This window comes from Bufo gargarizans, chromosome 8, assembly GCF_014858855.1.
Source record: "Bufo gargarizans isolate SCDJY-AF-19 chromosome 8, ASM1485885v1, whole genome shotgun sequence".
NCBI classification, from domain to species: Eukaryota; Metazoa; Chordata; class Amphibia; order Anura; family Bufonidae; genus Bufo; species Bufo gargarizans.
In genome coordinates, this window is record NC_058087.1 from 104,644,662 (window position 1) to 104,661,094 (window position 16,433).

Sequence of the window (16,433 nt, forward strand, 5' to 3'; positions counted from 1 at the left end):
GCCAGCATTCAAAAGTGACCAAAACATCAGCCAGGAAGCATAGGAACTGAGAAGTGGTCTGTGGTCACTACCTGCAGAACCACTCCTTTATTGGGGGGGTCTTGCTAATTGCCTATAATTTCCACCTGTTGTCTATCCCATTTGCACAACAGCATGTGAAATTGATTGTCATTCAGTGTTGCTTCCTAAGTGGGCAGTTTGATTTCACAGAAGTGTGATTGACTTGGAGTTACATTGTGTTCTTTAAGTTATCCCTTTATTTTTTTTGAGCAGTGTATATTGCCAATCCGCTCCTGTTGCTGATACATACCAGCCAGAGGACAAAAAGTCAACTGATGAATGCAGGTTCTGACTCAGGATCCTGGAAAAAATAATCAGCTTGAAAAATTACTGAATTTATTATTTCCACATGTAGACTATAAAATCGTTTTCAAAGGCAAACCGTGGTCAAACCAAGAAGAGTATATTACGGTATATGCTTATAGGCCAGGTTCAGACAGTTGTAGTTTTTGCCTAATTGCTGTCCATGAACTTATGAATAACAAGTGGACCCAAAGAAGTACAGTAAACGGTGCTATGCACACCTGTTTTTGTGAACAGACCCTCAGTCTATGAAGAGATAGGCATGCACTATTAATACGGACCTCAAGACCAATAGAGACAGACCTGTGTCCTACCTTGACATAAGGAACTCACTGCCATATTATAAATTGTCAATGTGTTGCAGACACAGACAATTTTAATATGTCCGCCTGAATTAGGCCTAAGACATAATTTCTTATTCCCAACATTGCAAAATATGAAAGGGTTCCAGTTACTCCACCAGAAATTGTTCAAATACCTTAAATTTAAAATCTATGTAGTGAATTTAGCAAAACTAGTGCAAGAAAACAGAGTTCCCCAAAGAGTTTTAACCAATCAGGCAAATGGTTACATTTTCCAAAGGTCAATGGAATAATTAGAGATGCAACCTTATTGCTATGAGCTACTTTTTCCCCTTTGCTTTAACTTTGCTAAGTTTAGCCCAAGAACTAAATCACCATCCACATACATAACTTACACTATTGAAGTGAGTTAGATATAAGCATTTTAGTGTATGGTTATTTGGATCCATGCAATATTTCTGTGTATAGGCTGAATAAGGACAGGGCATAAGAACAATATACTATCATCAGAATGTCAGGCCTGTAATTTAAAGGGGTATTCTCATCTCAGACAATGGGGGCATATCGCTAGGATATACCTCCATTGTCTGGAAGGTGCGGGTCCCACCACTGGGACCTAAACCTATATCGAGAACGGAGCAGGCAAGTACTAAAAAATCCATTTGTATTTTTACTGTAGACTAAAGCCCAATTTTATTAACATTTTGAAGTTCTAACTTTGCATTTTACCTGTCATTTAATATAATAGGCAAGTCCAACTTATCCACTGGAATTTTATGGTCTTTCAGAAGGCGTTTATACAATAAAGCTTCTTCTACTCTATATGGGTTCAGTAAAGCAATATCGTTCTTTGATGCTACAATCCAAGCACCGGGTAGATTCAGTTTACTTATTACGGTAAGTTCCCCAAAATCAAGCATTTCTCTTCTTCCAAGGTTGCAAAGTTGTTTCTTTAGATTGCACAAGCTAAAATCTATTTTGATTGTTTTGACAGTGAGTACCACAGCTTTCTTCTGAACTTGAGAATGAAACAACTTATTCAAAATTTGCTGATTGGACATTGCGGTTTTCAGTTTAATTTTTTGAGGGATTTTGTTCAGGGTCAATTTATTTTTTTCCCCTGTTTCTTTTGTTTCCCCAACAGCTTTTGCAGTCTGCGAGTTGTACCTCTGCAAGTCCTTAGTTGCTTTTTCTTCATATCTGTGTGTAAAAATGTTGTTACATAGAATTAATATTATAAAAAATGTTCTATTAAATTAATGTACAGATGCAGGCCATGTTCAGTTTTTAACACAACATTGCATATTGTATTAAAATTGCATGTTCTATTGCAGTTGAATAAAACGGTGTGTGATCTTGCCCTTAATTTGTTCCCACACCATCACATAACTGTACATGGGCAACAACTTTCCACACTTCAACAACACTTAGGGCTCATGCAGACTAACGTAAGGGCTCAGTGCCTGTATGGAGGGCCACAAATAGCGGTCCTCAATGCACAGGCACCAGACGTGTGTACTCTGTGGTGCAGATGTGGGCCCTTCGTCTTCAATGGGTCCGCAATCTGCAAGATACATTAAAAGACAGTAGATGTCTTATATTCTGCCGTGTGGCAAGGTCCTGTAAGCCCATGGAGGCGTTTCATAGTGCTTCCATGGGCTTCCAATCTGTGCCTTCGCTTGGCAAATGATACGACATGTCCTATCTTCAGCCGTATCTTGCAGATCGCGGACCTATTCAAGTCAGTCCACATCCACACCACCACCAGGATTGCCCAGTATACAATTCAGTAGAGTGGAAGATTCCATATTGAATGCTTTATGATAGGGGTAAGTGCCTTTGTGTACTGTTTGGTAGGATTCTCCTTAAGCAGGGTGTAATACATTTTGTCTGACAATTGTCTGATATGTTCATAATTACTACAGCAGCCCCTTTCACCGCTGGCTTGATGATATTTTTGTTGGATTTCAATGATTTACACAGATACACAATAACACACACTTACAAAGATACCCAATAAAGACTGTTACAACTATGGGAAACCATTTCTCTGGACTAGGACACTCTATGGATGATTGGAAATTTTAAGAATGAGTGGGACCTGACTCCAACACCTGGTTTTATGAGCCACTACATGGAATCATCTAGCCCTCAGTGCAGCTCTGAAACCCTAATCTACACACTCATCACTAGGGATGAGCAAACCCGAACTTTAGAGGTTCGACATTCGGGCAGTGGAGGAATCCCGTTATGGATTCTGTTATAACGGACTATAACAGAATTCTATGATGGAACGCAAAACGAAAGCCTTTAAGAGGTATTCCGTTTTGATCTGTCATAACAGAGGTCTATGGGCAAGCATAACAGATCTGTCTAGTTTCCGATATGCAGGACTTCGTTTTTCGTCCAGCATAACGGAATCCAGACTGATCCATAATGCTTGGCCATAGACTTGTATTATGAGGGATCAAAACGTAATGCCGATTAAAGGCTTCCATTTTGCTTTCCCTCACAGAATTACGTTATAACGGAATCCATAACGGGATTCTTCCACTGCCCGCAAGCAGAACCTGTAACGTTCGGGTTCACTCATCCCAACTCATCACCTCTGTTGCGCTTGTCCATTTGTAACATCCTCTAAATGTTGGGCTTGTTTCTCAGTCACTCGTGTAATCTTGAATAAAGAAGGAGCTCTGTGCACTAAAAGCTTGCAATATGACTTTTTCTGGTTAGCCAATAAAAGTATCAGTTCTATGATACTTTTGTATTCAGTAATACAAAACTAAAAATAGCCTTGTTTCAAAAATGTGCCAGAAAAGCCTCTTATAGGGGTTTTCCACATTTTTGATATTTGTGAGCCATCTTCCAGATAGGTCATCAATATCAGACACCCATCAGCCCCCATCATCAAATGTTTAGAAGCCATCTGCACTGGAAATCAAATAGTGGATAGAACTGTAAGTAAAAGGCTCAATCCCCAATTTAGTAGATGGGTGGGCAAACTGCAGCTCAGCTCCAATTCACTTGAATGTAGGGGTGCATCCATTTTCCCCTCCTGTTGGGCTCCTGCCCTGCAGAGGGCAGTCCTCTCCCACAAGGTTGACAGAAAAAGCTTACCTGAGTTTATCTTCTTCACTGAGGTGTTCCCAAAGCTTCGAAATAACTGAAGGTATTTCATCAAAATGAACCACTGGACTGTCTTTAAGGAACTTAGCCCTGTATTCCTGAGTAAATATTTTTATTGCTGACATGGGTTTCCTGATCACTTGATTGTTCATGAGATCATACGCAGTAATGAAACCAAATTTCTCAGTTATATTTGCTGATTTCTGGTTTGTATTTTCATTACACGTCTTATCCATATTTTCATATACATTTTCAACAACATGGCTTACATTTGAAGGACTCAAAATCATTACTGGTTGTAAATCTTCTCCAGTGGCATTTCTTAAAGAATGCCCTCTGCTCCAATCATCATCAGTTACAGTATGCTTATCACTGGGTGCTATATTTTTCAGTACCTTTATTTCAAGACTAACTTTCTGGTTTCTTCTTAAAGTATAATCACTCTGGTTTCCTTGGTTTGATGAAGAACTAATTATATATGCTTCAGGACATTCTTTGCCAGCAAAGTCAACATTAAGTGACTGATCATGGCTGGATGACTGATGTTTTAAATACACATGAGACTGTAGCTCTCTCTCACTATCATTATTTTTATTATTTTCAGGAGACAAAGACACAGTTTGCTCTCCTCTATCCTCATTTCCACAATAGTTTTTTTTTTGCTCCTCTGTACTTGGATATTCAATGTACTTGGTGTTAATATTTTTGGACTGTGCTTCAGGTTTGCAAACTGACACAGTTACTGTGTCCGTGTACACAGATTTCAATACATTCTCCACAGCTTGAAGGACAAATTCCTGCAAAAAGAAAAAGGGAATTACATTAAATGATGTTATTTTTTGACAATCTTTATATAAACATTTTTAAAAAATCATACATAAGGGTCCATTCACACGTCCACAAAATGGGTCCGCATCCGTTTCGCAATTTTGTGGAATGGGTGCAAACCCATACATTTTTAATAGGGCCGGAATGTGCTGTCTGCATCCGCATTTGCGGTTCTGCACTTCCGCATCCGTGCTTCCATTTCCGCAAAAAAATAGACCATGTCCCGTTCTTGTCTGTAATTGCGGACAAGATTAGGCATTTTCTATTATAGTGCCGGAGAATTGCGGAATGTACATTGCCATGGACCATAAAAGGTATATAAAAGAAAACCTTATAACATCTAAGGCTACTTTTACACTGGCGTTTCTGGGTCTGCTTGTGAGATCCATTTCAGGGCTCTCAAGCGGCCCAAAACGGAACAGTTCAGCCCCAGTGCATTATGAATGGATAAGGATCCGATCAGAATGCATCAGTTTGGCTGCGTTTGGACTCCGTCCGCCTGACGATGCGGAGACAAACAGATCCATCCTGACTTAATATGGTGCAATTGAAAACAGATCCGTCCCCCATTGACTTTTTTTGAAAAGAATAATGCAAACGGATTCGTTCTGAATGGATACAAGCGTTTGCATTATCAGTGCGGATCCGTCTGTGAAAGTATCCTAAGCTTGGTAAACAAATTGGTTCTCAGGCTAATAAAAGAGGAACATACAAAAAATGATGCTCAGAAAAAGCTACAGGCATGGCAATGGAATTGGTAAATACAATTAAATAAAAAAAGTACATACAGAAAATCTGAAAATATCAAAAAATGTCAATCAGGCTCACTTGTCAGCTCCATCTCCTAAGGAAATCATACTAAGATACTCGAGAAGGTTATCCCAAAGGAAAAAAGTGTAAATAAAGACATATGAAAGGAAATAGAATGTGTATAAAGTGCTGTAGTAGGTTAAAAAACAAGTGTGTGGGGCGCCACAGTATATTTTAAGAGATAGTAGAATATAAGGCACAATTCATATAGAGGAGAACACTATCTCTCAACTCATAAGGCTACTTTCACACTAGCGTTTCACGGATCCGCTTGAACGGCATTTCAAACGGATCCGTCAATAAACTGACTAAACGGAGCCAAACGGAAGCAATTCAGACGTTTGTACGGATCCGTTTGTCACGTTGGTTTCCGTTTTGTCATCCGTTTAGCGGATCCGTTTTGAAAGGAAAAGCATCTCTAGGTTCCATCTTCATGTATTGAGATCTATAGGGTTGTAATGCTCCTATATTTCTCCATGGCTATCTTGTTGAAGTTCCAAAGCTGGTCCGACTTTGATAATGGACCACACCTTTCGGACTCTTGTACACGACTACATGCACTTATAAAGATGTATAGTGTTCGTTAGCGGGCCATATGTCCCTGATCGTCGTACAGAGCATCATGATGCTGACCATGTTGTGCCGCAAACTGGGCTATTGTCCTGCACTCATATGATCTATTAGTGCAAGACTATATCCCCGCGGGCAGCTCAACTTGCACAGAATGATTGTATACAATGATGCTGTGTACTCTCGTGTGCACGATCAATGCCACTATGGGACATATGGCCCGCTCACGGACCATATGTCTCTTGTGGCATACAGTCGTGTGCAAGGGGCCTTAAAGGGGTTTTCTCATCTCATACAATGGGGGCATACCACTTTAATGATATACCTACATTGTCTTATAGGCGCGGGTCCCACGGCTGGTACCCTCACATATATTGAGAACGAAGCTAAGAAAGTAGATGAGGTCGCACTGCGCTGCCGCCCTCCATCCATTTCTATAGTTGAGGCGGGGATTAGCGTTTGGCGGTGGACATACCATGGGAAATGTGTCCTACAGCAACTGTGCTCCCCGCTCCGTTCTCAATATAGGTGCGGGTCCTACCAATGTTACCCACACCTATCAGACAATGGGGGCATATTCAAGTGAAATCCCCCCATTGTCTATGTGAATACCCCTTTAAAAACTCTATGCCCCTTGCGTGTCCCTTGTGGTAATCACACTAGTTATTTTAGCGTCATCGGGAAATCATTAAACGTTAAAATCACAATTAATGAATTCCTGATGATGCTGACAGACCGTGACTCCCACAAGGGCTCATATGGAAGGGCACAAGATTGAACAATGAACAAGCATTTGCTTGCTCATGTGCCAATCATAGGTTCTACGATCAATAAAGAGCCAAAATTTAGCTCATTATTGATGGTCAGGTTTTAATGGATCCTACGACATTGGCACTAATGCTGTTTTGATATAAAAACTACCAAGGGTGTTGTAATAAACGCACAGTAGTGAGACTAGGGTAGTTTTTATTTCAACACAGCTAGAGTGCCAATGTTCCCTGTACTGGACAATAAAAAGACAGACACAGTGCAGTAAAGTATAATTTTTATTTTTTATCTTTTTATGTCAATAAATAAATAAATAAAATATAAACTTTTTTTTTTTTTTCACAACTGCTCATAATAACTTGGAGGGGAGGTGAACTGTCGTGGACTTGCGCTGGGGCTGGCAATGGTAGCCCCCCTGTCCTGGCGAGCCACTAAGGTTAAACTACGGGCCATAGGAAAGGATGCAGGGCGTAATTGAGGGGTGTGGAGAAAGGAAGGGTCTGAGGAGGAGGAGGGGACCCGAACATGTGTAGAGGTGGAGGGAGTTTGAAAAGAAGTAGGAGGAAAAGGGGCAGGAGAAGAAAAAGAAGAAGAAGGAAACACATGCTCGGGGGGGTGGGAAGGGAAAGGTTGGTGGTACTGGCCACTGCTGTGGGATGGGGGGTAGGTGTGGGATGGGGGGTAGGTGTGGGATGGGGGTTGGGGGCGGTGCATGATTTCCCATGACCCGTTCTCTACCATGATTTTAAACTGATGTAACTGCTCGGGCGTCATTGAGTCCATCAAACCGATCATGTTTAGCCCATAATGGTAGTTTGGGCTGCGTTGATACGCCGACTCCGCCCCTTCCCAGCGGCGAATCAAGTCAGCACCAAACTCCATTTGATGTCAGGCAAAACCTTCTAGAGCGTCGGAAACGACCTCTACAAGGTTTGCATAATCGGCTCGACTTGGCCTACCAAATCTCTGACCGCTCACCAGGGCTCTTAAATTTTGAAGAGCCTCTGTTGAGCGGAGGGACCCGGATTATCCTGAGCCGATGCATCAGGGACAGGAGGGCTGGCGCTGGCGATCTGTACTGGTTCCGCCTCAGGAGGTTGGTCAGGCTCCCGAGTGCTGCTGGCACTTCTGTAGGAAAAAAAAAAGGAAAGTTAGGAATTGTTCTTTAAATAAAACATCCATGTTCTATGCTATGTCTACCGTATAGCATAGGGGGCTGTCCAAAACAGGGGAGCCAAACGCTCCACTGTCTCAGACAGCCCCTTACACTCAGACGGAGAGAACAGTTGTCCATCTGACTGTGGGGGGCTGTCCAAAACAGGGGAGCCAAACGCTACACTGTCTCAGACAGCCCCTTACACTCAGATGGAGAGAACAGTTGTCCATCTGACTGTGGGGGGCTGTCCAAAACAGGGGAGCCAAACGCTACCCTGTCTCAGACAGCCCCTTACACTCAGATGGAGAGAACAGTTGTCCATCTGACTGTGGGGGGCTGTCCAAAACAGGGGAGCCAAACGCTACCCTGTCTCAGACAGCCCCTTACACTCAGATGGAGAGAACAGTTGTCCATCTGACTGTGGGGGGCTGTCTAAAACAGGGGAGCCAAACGCTACCCTGTCTCGGACAGCCCCTTTACAATTTATTTTTTAAACAGTTGTTATAAATATTTACCTTTTTGGTGCCATAGCCTTTCGTAGGAACCCCAGGGCCGCCGTATGGATGTATGTGGCCCCTGAGGTTCCTCCGGAGCCACTCGGGACCTGACCCTCCTTGTTATAATCCCTCCTGAAGCGGTCCCGGATAGATCGCCAACGCGTTATAACCAGTTTGACTATGGAAAAAAACAATAAAAACTAAAATCAGCATGATGAAAGGAAAACAAGAATATTTTAATTTATTAAAATGCATATTGTTTTACTTACCATATTTCTCCTGAGCCGCCGCATCTAGATCCCCCCAGGTTTCTAAAACTTCTGCAGAGATGTCCCTCCAGAGCCGCTGGGTATGGCGATAATCGGCGTGGTGGCGGTCGGCGTGGTCCCATAACGCTAGACGCGCCTCCACCAGTCGGATGAGGAGCAGGTTATCGATGCTCGGAAACCCGAACTCCTCATCCTCCCTGGTGGAGCCTAGGGAACCCTGAAAAAAAAGGAAATACAAAATTTAATGTAAATCCTAATACAAAATGCTAATTAAACTACTAAATTCAATACTTACACGTCTACGACCGCCACGATCATTCCCGCGGACTCTGGAGGCGACTGGGGGATCCTCGCTGGCGGCTCTAGGTGCAGATTGCTAATCCAAATTAAAAAAAATTTTGAAGACCGTACTTAAACCAATTTTTAAGAAATCTATCTATATATATATATATATATATATACTTACTTCTTGACAGCCCCGGTCCGGGCTTGGTCCACCTCCCCTGGACGCTGGTGAGCTGGCCCCGGCAGCCACTTCCGGAGAGCCCTCCGCTGAAGATGATGAAGAAATCTATAATAAGAGCACATACTGATTAATGCAACGAATCAAACAGTAAAAAGTCCAAGTGTTGATTTTATACTTACGGGCCACTGGATATGGCGGCGCCTTCTGGGTGGGTTACGCCAGTCAATGGTTGTCTTCTTAGATGACATCTGTACGCAACAAAATACCAGACAAAATGCAGATAACGTTAAAGGAACTTGTAGAGCACTATTTCCTCATATATCAAAATTTTTTTAGTTTTTTTTAATACTTACTTTTTAAAATATGGATATGGGCTTCCCCACCGCAGATCTCTTTCTTTTTTCTTTTTCTTTTTTGGTACGACCCTAATAATAAAATAATTAAAAAAATTAATCCGACAGAAGCCATAATCCCCCCAAGTTACATAAACACCCCGAGAGACAGCAGCCCCGCATAGTGCCAGCAGCCACCCACAATGACATCAGGCTCCCAGTTCCAAACAACTCTCCCACAGTGCCCAGAGCCCCCCCAATGCCAGCAGCCCCCACAGTTCCAGCCACAAACACCCCCGCACTGCCAGAAGCACCGCACAGTTCCAGCCACAAAAAACCCTGCAGTTCCATCCAGAAGCACCGCACAGTTCCAGCCACAAACACCCCTGCAATGCCAGCAAACCGCACAGTTCCAGCCACAAACACCCCCGCAGTGCCAGCAGCAAAGTTCTAGCCACAAACACCCCCGCAGTGCCAGCAAACCGCACAGTTCCAGCCACAAACACCCCCGCAGTGCCAGCAAACCGCACAGTTCCAGCCACAAACACCCCCGCAGTGCCAGCAAACCGCACTGTTCCAGCCACAAACACCCCCGCAGTGCCAGCAGCAACCACAGTTCCAGCCACACGCGCCCTCCCCCCCGGTGCCAGAAGCCCCCCCATAAAGGCAGCCCACACCACCAGTGCCAGCGGCTCCCATTGTTCCAGACACACACACCCCTTCCCAAGTGCCAGCAGCCCCCCCACCCTAGAAATAGAGAGAGAGAGAGATAGATAGATGGATAGATAGTAAAAAAAGAGAGATAGACAAACAGACAAAACTTCATACACTTACCAGTCTCAGCAAGTCGATTATCCAAAATGGCCGACGATGAGGGGAGGGACAGATGAGGGGGAGGGACAGGAAGTTACTGGGCATGCGCAGAAACATGAACGTTTTCGAACGGATCCGTGTCAAAGCGGAGCCATGACAGACGGATCCGTCCCCATTGACTTCCATTGTAACTATGAACGGATCCGTACGCCTCCGCACGGCCAGGCGGACACCAAAATGCTGCAAGCTGCGTTCGGGTGTCCGCCTGCTGAGCGGAACGGAGGCCAAACGCTGCCAGACTGATGCATTCTGAGCGGATCCGCATCCATTCAGAATGCATTGGGGCCGTATGGATCCGTTCGTGGCCGCTTGGAAGAGCCTTCAAACGGATCCTTCAAGCGGACAACCGAACGCTAGTGTGAAAGTAGCCTAAGTTAAAAACACTGCATCCAGAGAGATGATGACCCGAAGGACTTCAGAAGATAAGGTGCTTTATTATAGAAAAGCTCAACGTGTTTCGGGGAGTATACATAAAATCCCCTTCTACAGGAGCATAGACAATGGACAAACACTGTAAAACACACGTTTAAACAGATGTAAAAGAATAGCAGATGACAAGTCACATGGCATTTGTGTTAATATCCGGTCAGATGACAACTAGACCGGAAGTAAACCCTACATTTTATTGCTGAAACGCACAGTAAATAAAAATATATAAATATAACATATAAAATATATAGACATACACTGTTCACTATAAAATAATAACGGTAAAAGTAATATTTTGCCAAAAAATGTTATATTCTGCCAGCAACATTAACAGGTAGTTTCAATGTTGTGCAGGAGACCTAGGGGTCCGATCTGGAAGGAAATAGCCCTTCACTTCCGATGTGCGCTCCAGCGTGGAGCGTACTAAAACATATTGTACATTGTAAGGCAGAGCTTTCCACCGTGAAAGGCACGGCAGAGAAGAAGGACGGAGAGAAGAACAATTATAGTAATTGGGAGAAGAACAATTCTCAAAATGACCTGCTACCAGATCGAAGAGCACCACTAGTTGTTTCTTTGAAAATAAATACTTTGTAATAAAATAAAATAAATGTTTCTCATCTGTTTTATATAAAAAAAGTAAATAAACAATTATTAATACCAATAATAAAAGAGAGTAAATTCATAAAAAGGTATATTCATAAAAAGTCATAAAGAGTGCAGTATTTTAAAATTAGGTATAACATAAAAAAAAGAAAAAAAAAGGCCCTTGTTGTCCCAAATATAGACCGTAGTTAGCATATTCCAGCATTTCATTAAGTCCATAAGGGGTTAATGTGTTAGTGTACATTCACACGACCGTTATTTTTCTTTCCGTTTTGCGGTACGCAAAGAACGGATCCGCATGTCCAATGATGATAATATAGTCATAGTTGTCAAGGAAACAAATGTAGAAAAGTCACATGTTCAGTTATTCAGGGGCCATTTTTATGTGCTTTGCTAGTCGGATAGAGCTGTGTGGGTATCTTGTGCCTTGCTGGTATTAGATTCTTACTGTTTTCTGTGTGACAATCATGGCAAATTATTTTGAACATTAACTTCTTCTACGCTGGCTCCTTTCTCTGCGCTTTGGTACTCATTCGCAAATGATTGAAGAAGAACCCAGGAGGAGAAGGAGGCAATGGGTGCATCCTATTGTCTCACAAAGGCTCAGGAAGGGACACTTCCATACGTTGTATGCAGACCTGCGGCAGGACCCTACCAAATTTAAAAACTTCTGTCGTATGTCTGTGGATTCATTCGATCGCCTGCTTGCATCTCTTCGTCCGTACCTAACCTTTCAGGATACGAATATGAGGCGCAGCATTGGACCGGAAGAAAGACTCATCGTCACTTTGAGGTAATAAATGTAATTTATTTTTTTTATTATTGGTTTATGATATGATTTTTTTAAGTATTGGTTTATGATATGATTAATTTATGATATTATAATGGTACTTTCACACTAGTGGCAGAGTGAATCCTGCAATCTGCCTGAGGACATTATGCATTTGTATACGGATCCAGATATGGATCCATCTCACAAATGTCTTGCAAATGTGGATCCATCTCTGTGCTTCTCATGTGGACAGACGGATGAGTCAATACATTTTTGACCTTTGAATAATTATTCTCAGGCTACATGCACACGACGTGTGTGTTTTGCGGTCCGCAAATTCCGTATGGCATCCGTTTTTTTTGCGTATCCATTGTAATAATGCCTATCCTTGTCTGCAAACTAGAAAAAAATAGGACATGCACTATTTTTTTAGCGGAGCAACGGAACGGATATACTGATGCGGACAGCACATTGAAATGAATGGGTCCGCATCCTATCCGCCAAAAAAACGGATCGGACACAAACAAAATACGGTCGTGTGCATGTAGCCTCATGCGCAGACTAGAAAGCAGGATCCGTCATTGAGCTTTATTTACTGCCTGATGCAGCAGTTAATGCATTACAATTTAAAGTAATGGCAGATCCGGCATTCTGTTATGTGTTCAGGATTTATAGATGTTTTTTTGGCATTTTGGACAAAGATAATACCACAGAATGCTGCTGTATTTCCTACATCCAAAATGCCTGACTGTGATGGAACTGAAGGCATCCTGATGCATCCTGAACTGAATTCTGTCTATTCATAATGCATTGTGAATTTTTTTTTTTCGTTATTTTCTGAATTCAGCCTCAATTATGAAACATTACCGGTAACATGAATGTAATTATTATAATTTTTTTATATCTTACAGATTCCTGGCTACTGGCAACTCCTTCGCTTCGTTGCACTTTGTGTTCCTGCTGGGAGTCTCTACTATCTCGGGGATAGTCAGCCAAACCTGTAAAATCTTATGGCAAAATCTCCGGAAAGTGGTAATGCCCACCCCAAGGCGGAAGATTGGCTACATATCGCAGAGGGTTTTCTAAATTCTGCACAATTTCCAAACTGCGTAGGGGCACCCGACCTTTGTGACAGGGAGCTGCGATCAGCTGCAGTTGAGTTAACCCTTCAGGTGCGGTACCTGAGGGGTTACCTGCCGCTGATCGCAGCTCCCTGTCACAGAGGTCGGGTGCCAGCTATTTGATTCTGGCACCCGCCTCCTGCATTTGTATAAGAAACATTGGTGGCACAGTGCGCCCCCCCCCCCTCCACACCCCAGCATAAGAAACATTGGTGGCTCAGTGGGAAGTGCCAATGAGGGTTATAAAATAATTTAAAAATTAACCCACCTCCTCCAGTTGATTGCGTAGCTGCCGGTCTCCTGTTCTTTTTTCAGGACCTGTGGTGACGTCACTGAGCTCATCACATGGTCCATTACCATTGTTATGGATCATGTGATGTATGAGCACAGTGATGTCACCACAGGTCCTTTGACAGGTCCTGAAGAAAGAACAGGAGACGATCAATTGGAGGAGGTGAGTTCATTATTTTTTAACCCTCATTGGCACTGCCCACTGCGCCACCAATGTTTATTATATTGAGGGGGGGGGGGCGCACTGCACCACCAATGTTTATTATATTGAGGGGGGGGGCACACTGCGCCACCAATGTTTATTATACTGGGGTTTTGGGGGAGGTGCACTGCGCCACCAATGTTTATTATATTGGGGGGGGGGCGCACTGCGCTACCAATGTTTATTATATGGGGGGGGGCGCATTGTGCCACCAATGCTTATTATATTGGGGGGAGCACTGTGCGACCAATGCTTATTATACTGGGGTGTTGGGGGGGGTGCACTGCGCCACCAATGTTTATTATATTGGGAGGGCGCACTGCGCCATCAATGTTTATTATACTGGGGTGTTGGGGGGGTGCACTGCGCCAATGTTTATTATATTGGGGGGCGCACTGCGCAACCAATGTTTATCATACTGGGGTGTTGGGGGGGGGGACACTGTTTATTATTTTGGGAGGGGGGGGACACTGCGCCACCAATTTTTATTATATTGACCACCTACTATGCATTCTGTATTAAAGAATGCTATTATTTTTCCTTATAACCATGTTATAAGGTAAAATAATACAGTGAATAGACTGTCATCCTAGCAACCATGCGTGAAAATCGCACCGCATCCGCACTTGCTTCTATGGGGCCTGCGTTGTGTAAAAAACGCACAACATAGAGCATGCTGCGATTTTCACGCAACGCACAAGTGATGTGTGAAAATCACTGCTCATGTGCACAGCCCCATAAAAGTGAATGGGTCCGGATTTAGTGTGGGTGCATTCCGGTATTTTGAATGCCGGATCCGGCGCTAATACATTCCTATGGGGAAAAATGCTGGATCCGGCATTCAGGCAAATCTTCAGTTTTTTTCGCTGAAGATAAAACCGTAGCATACTGCGGTTTTATCTTTTGCCTGATCAGTCAAAATGACTCAACTGAAGACATCCTGATGCATCCTGAACGGATTACTCTCCATTCAGAATGCATGGTGATATGTCTCATCAGTTCTTTTCTGGTATAGAGCCCCTAGGACGGAACTCTATGCCGGAAAAGAAAAAACGGTAATGTGAAAGTACCCTAAAATATTAAGTTTAAATCCCCTCTTTCCCAATTTTACATATCAAATATATAAACAATAAATAAATAAACATATTACATAGTGCTGTCCAAACTATTAAATTATTAAAAAATATCTCCTATGCTGCGAGCATTCGCCATTTTTTAGTCACCTTGTCATCCCAAAAAAAAGGATATGACTGTTCTATTATGGACCGAATGTTTCATAAAATGCGAAATGCGCGCGGCTTTTTGCACGGTATTGAGTATCGCAATACTTTTTTATGGTGACGACAGCGAATCAACATTTTGGTATCAAAACAACCCTACACTTCCCTGTAGTGTTGTCACGATACCAAAATTTTTATTCGGTTTCGATTTGGCGACTAAATTTGATTTGGCTCCTAAATTTTTCAGTTCAGGAGCCAATGGCTACTAGGTATTTTTTTTTGTCTGGAACACTGTGAGTGTGCATTTGGTATACTTTCTGCTAAGTGGAGAGTATTCATGTTGTCAATACAAATGGATCTGGAAAATGTCACCCTGGTGATCCAAGCTTGTGTCGTTTTACACAATTTCACCAGGATCCACGATGTTCCCTTGGAAGCAGAACAGCTTCAAAACTTGACTACCATACCTGTCAATTTTGAACAAGTTCGACATGGAAGACCTGGAACAGCTGGACTAGCTGTTCGGGAACGCTATGCGGACTACTTTTGCAGTCCAGAGGGTTCATTGCCGTGGCAGATGGATGCCATCCATGGTGGTCGTTGATTTGATCTGGTCTCTGGTTAATTTTTTAGATAGTTTAGGGACTCGCAAGAGAATGTGGACCCTTGACGTGGGCTTGCGGGCTGGGGTAGTTTTTGTAATATTAGCGTTATAAATATTTATTTAAACTATTCATGGCCTATATGCACTTTTTTAATTTATCTAACAATATAGACCATGTAATATTTTAATATGAATTTGAGTTTAATTTTTACAAAATTACAAAAATACCCTCTAATACCACATTGCCCTAACCAATATTTTTTTTTAATAATTTTTAAACCAAAAATATAAACATTTTATGTAAAGTGAAGCCCCTTACTATATATTGAATATTCCTAAAATAGTAATCTTTTATTTTTAATAAAGCGCGTTTCATATATCCCTGGATTGGCTATTGGCTACACTACTCCACATTCACTAAATACTAAAATAATAATATAATGATTAACCCAGAGCCGCAACCGACACCATTACTTCTACTGGAGGGTATATGAGATTGTGTGCAAAACCTAATTTTGAGAAGTACACTAATACCGGTGTGACCCTCCCTAGAAGAACAGGACCCTGGCACTTTTTAAAAACTGTTTTCAAAAATAAATTTTTAAATGTTATAGATAAATATAAATAATGACACAGCATAGAAGATTTCAATAAACTTTTTATGAAAATATAAACAAAAAAAAATAAAAATTTACAATTCAAACAGCTCCCTAGTGTATGGACCTGTTCCCCTGTACACAATTTAAGCTGTGGTAGAACTGCCAGGATGTGTGGGGCCCGGAACCGAAAGATGTTCCACACTTTCAGCAGATGGCATTTGTGGCCTTA

The 16,433-nt window shown here is 42.4% G+C and overlaps 1 protein-coding gene across 6 annotated transcripts in view; it reads right to left on the reverse strand.

Moving 5' to 3' along the window:
- Positions 1 to 16,433, reverse strand: part of PMS1 (PMS1 homolog 1, mismatch repair system component) — a 488,451-nt gene that overhangs the window by 120,814 nt on the left and 351,204 nt on the right. For all 6 annotated transcript variants that reach the window (XM_044304355.1, XM_044304357.1, XM_044304354.1 and 3 more), the window contains 2 exons: positions 3,783 to 4,588; positions 1,395 to 1,865 (listed from right to left, as the gene is read on the reverse strand). In XM_044304355.1, the coding sequence (XP_044160290.1) occupies positions 1,395 to 1,865; positions 3,783 to 4,588 (1,277 nt within the window). The remainder of the gene's footprint in view (positions 1 to 1,394; positions 1,866 to 3,782; positions 4,589 to 16,433) is intronic.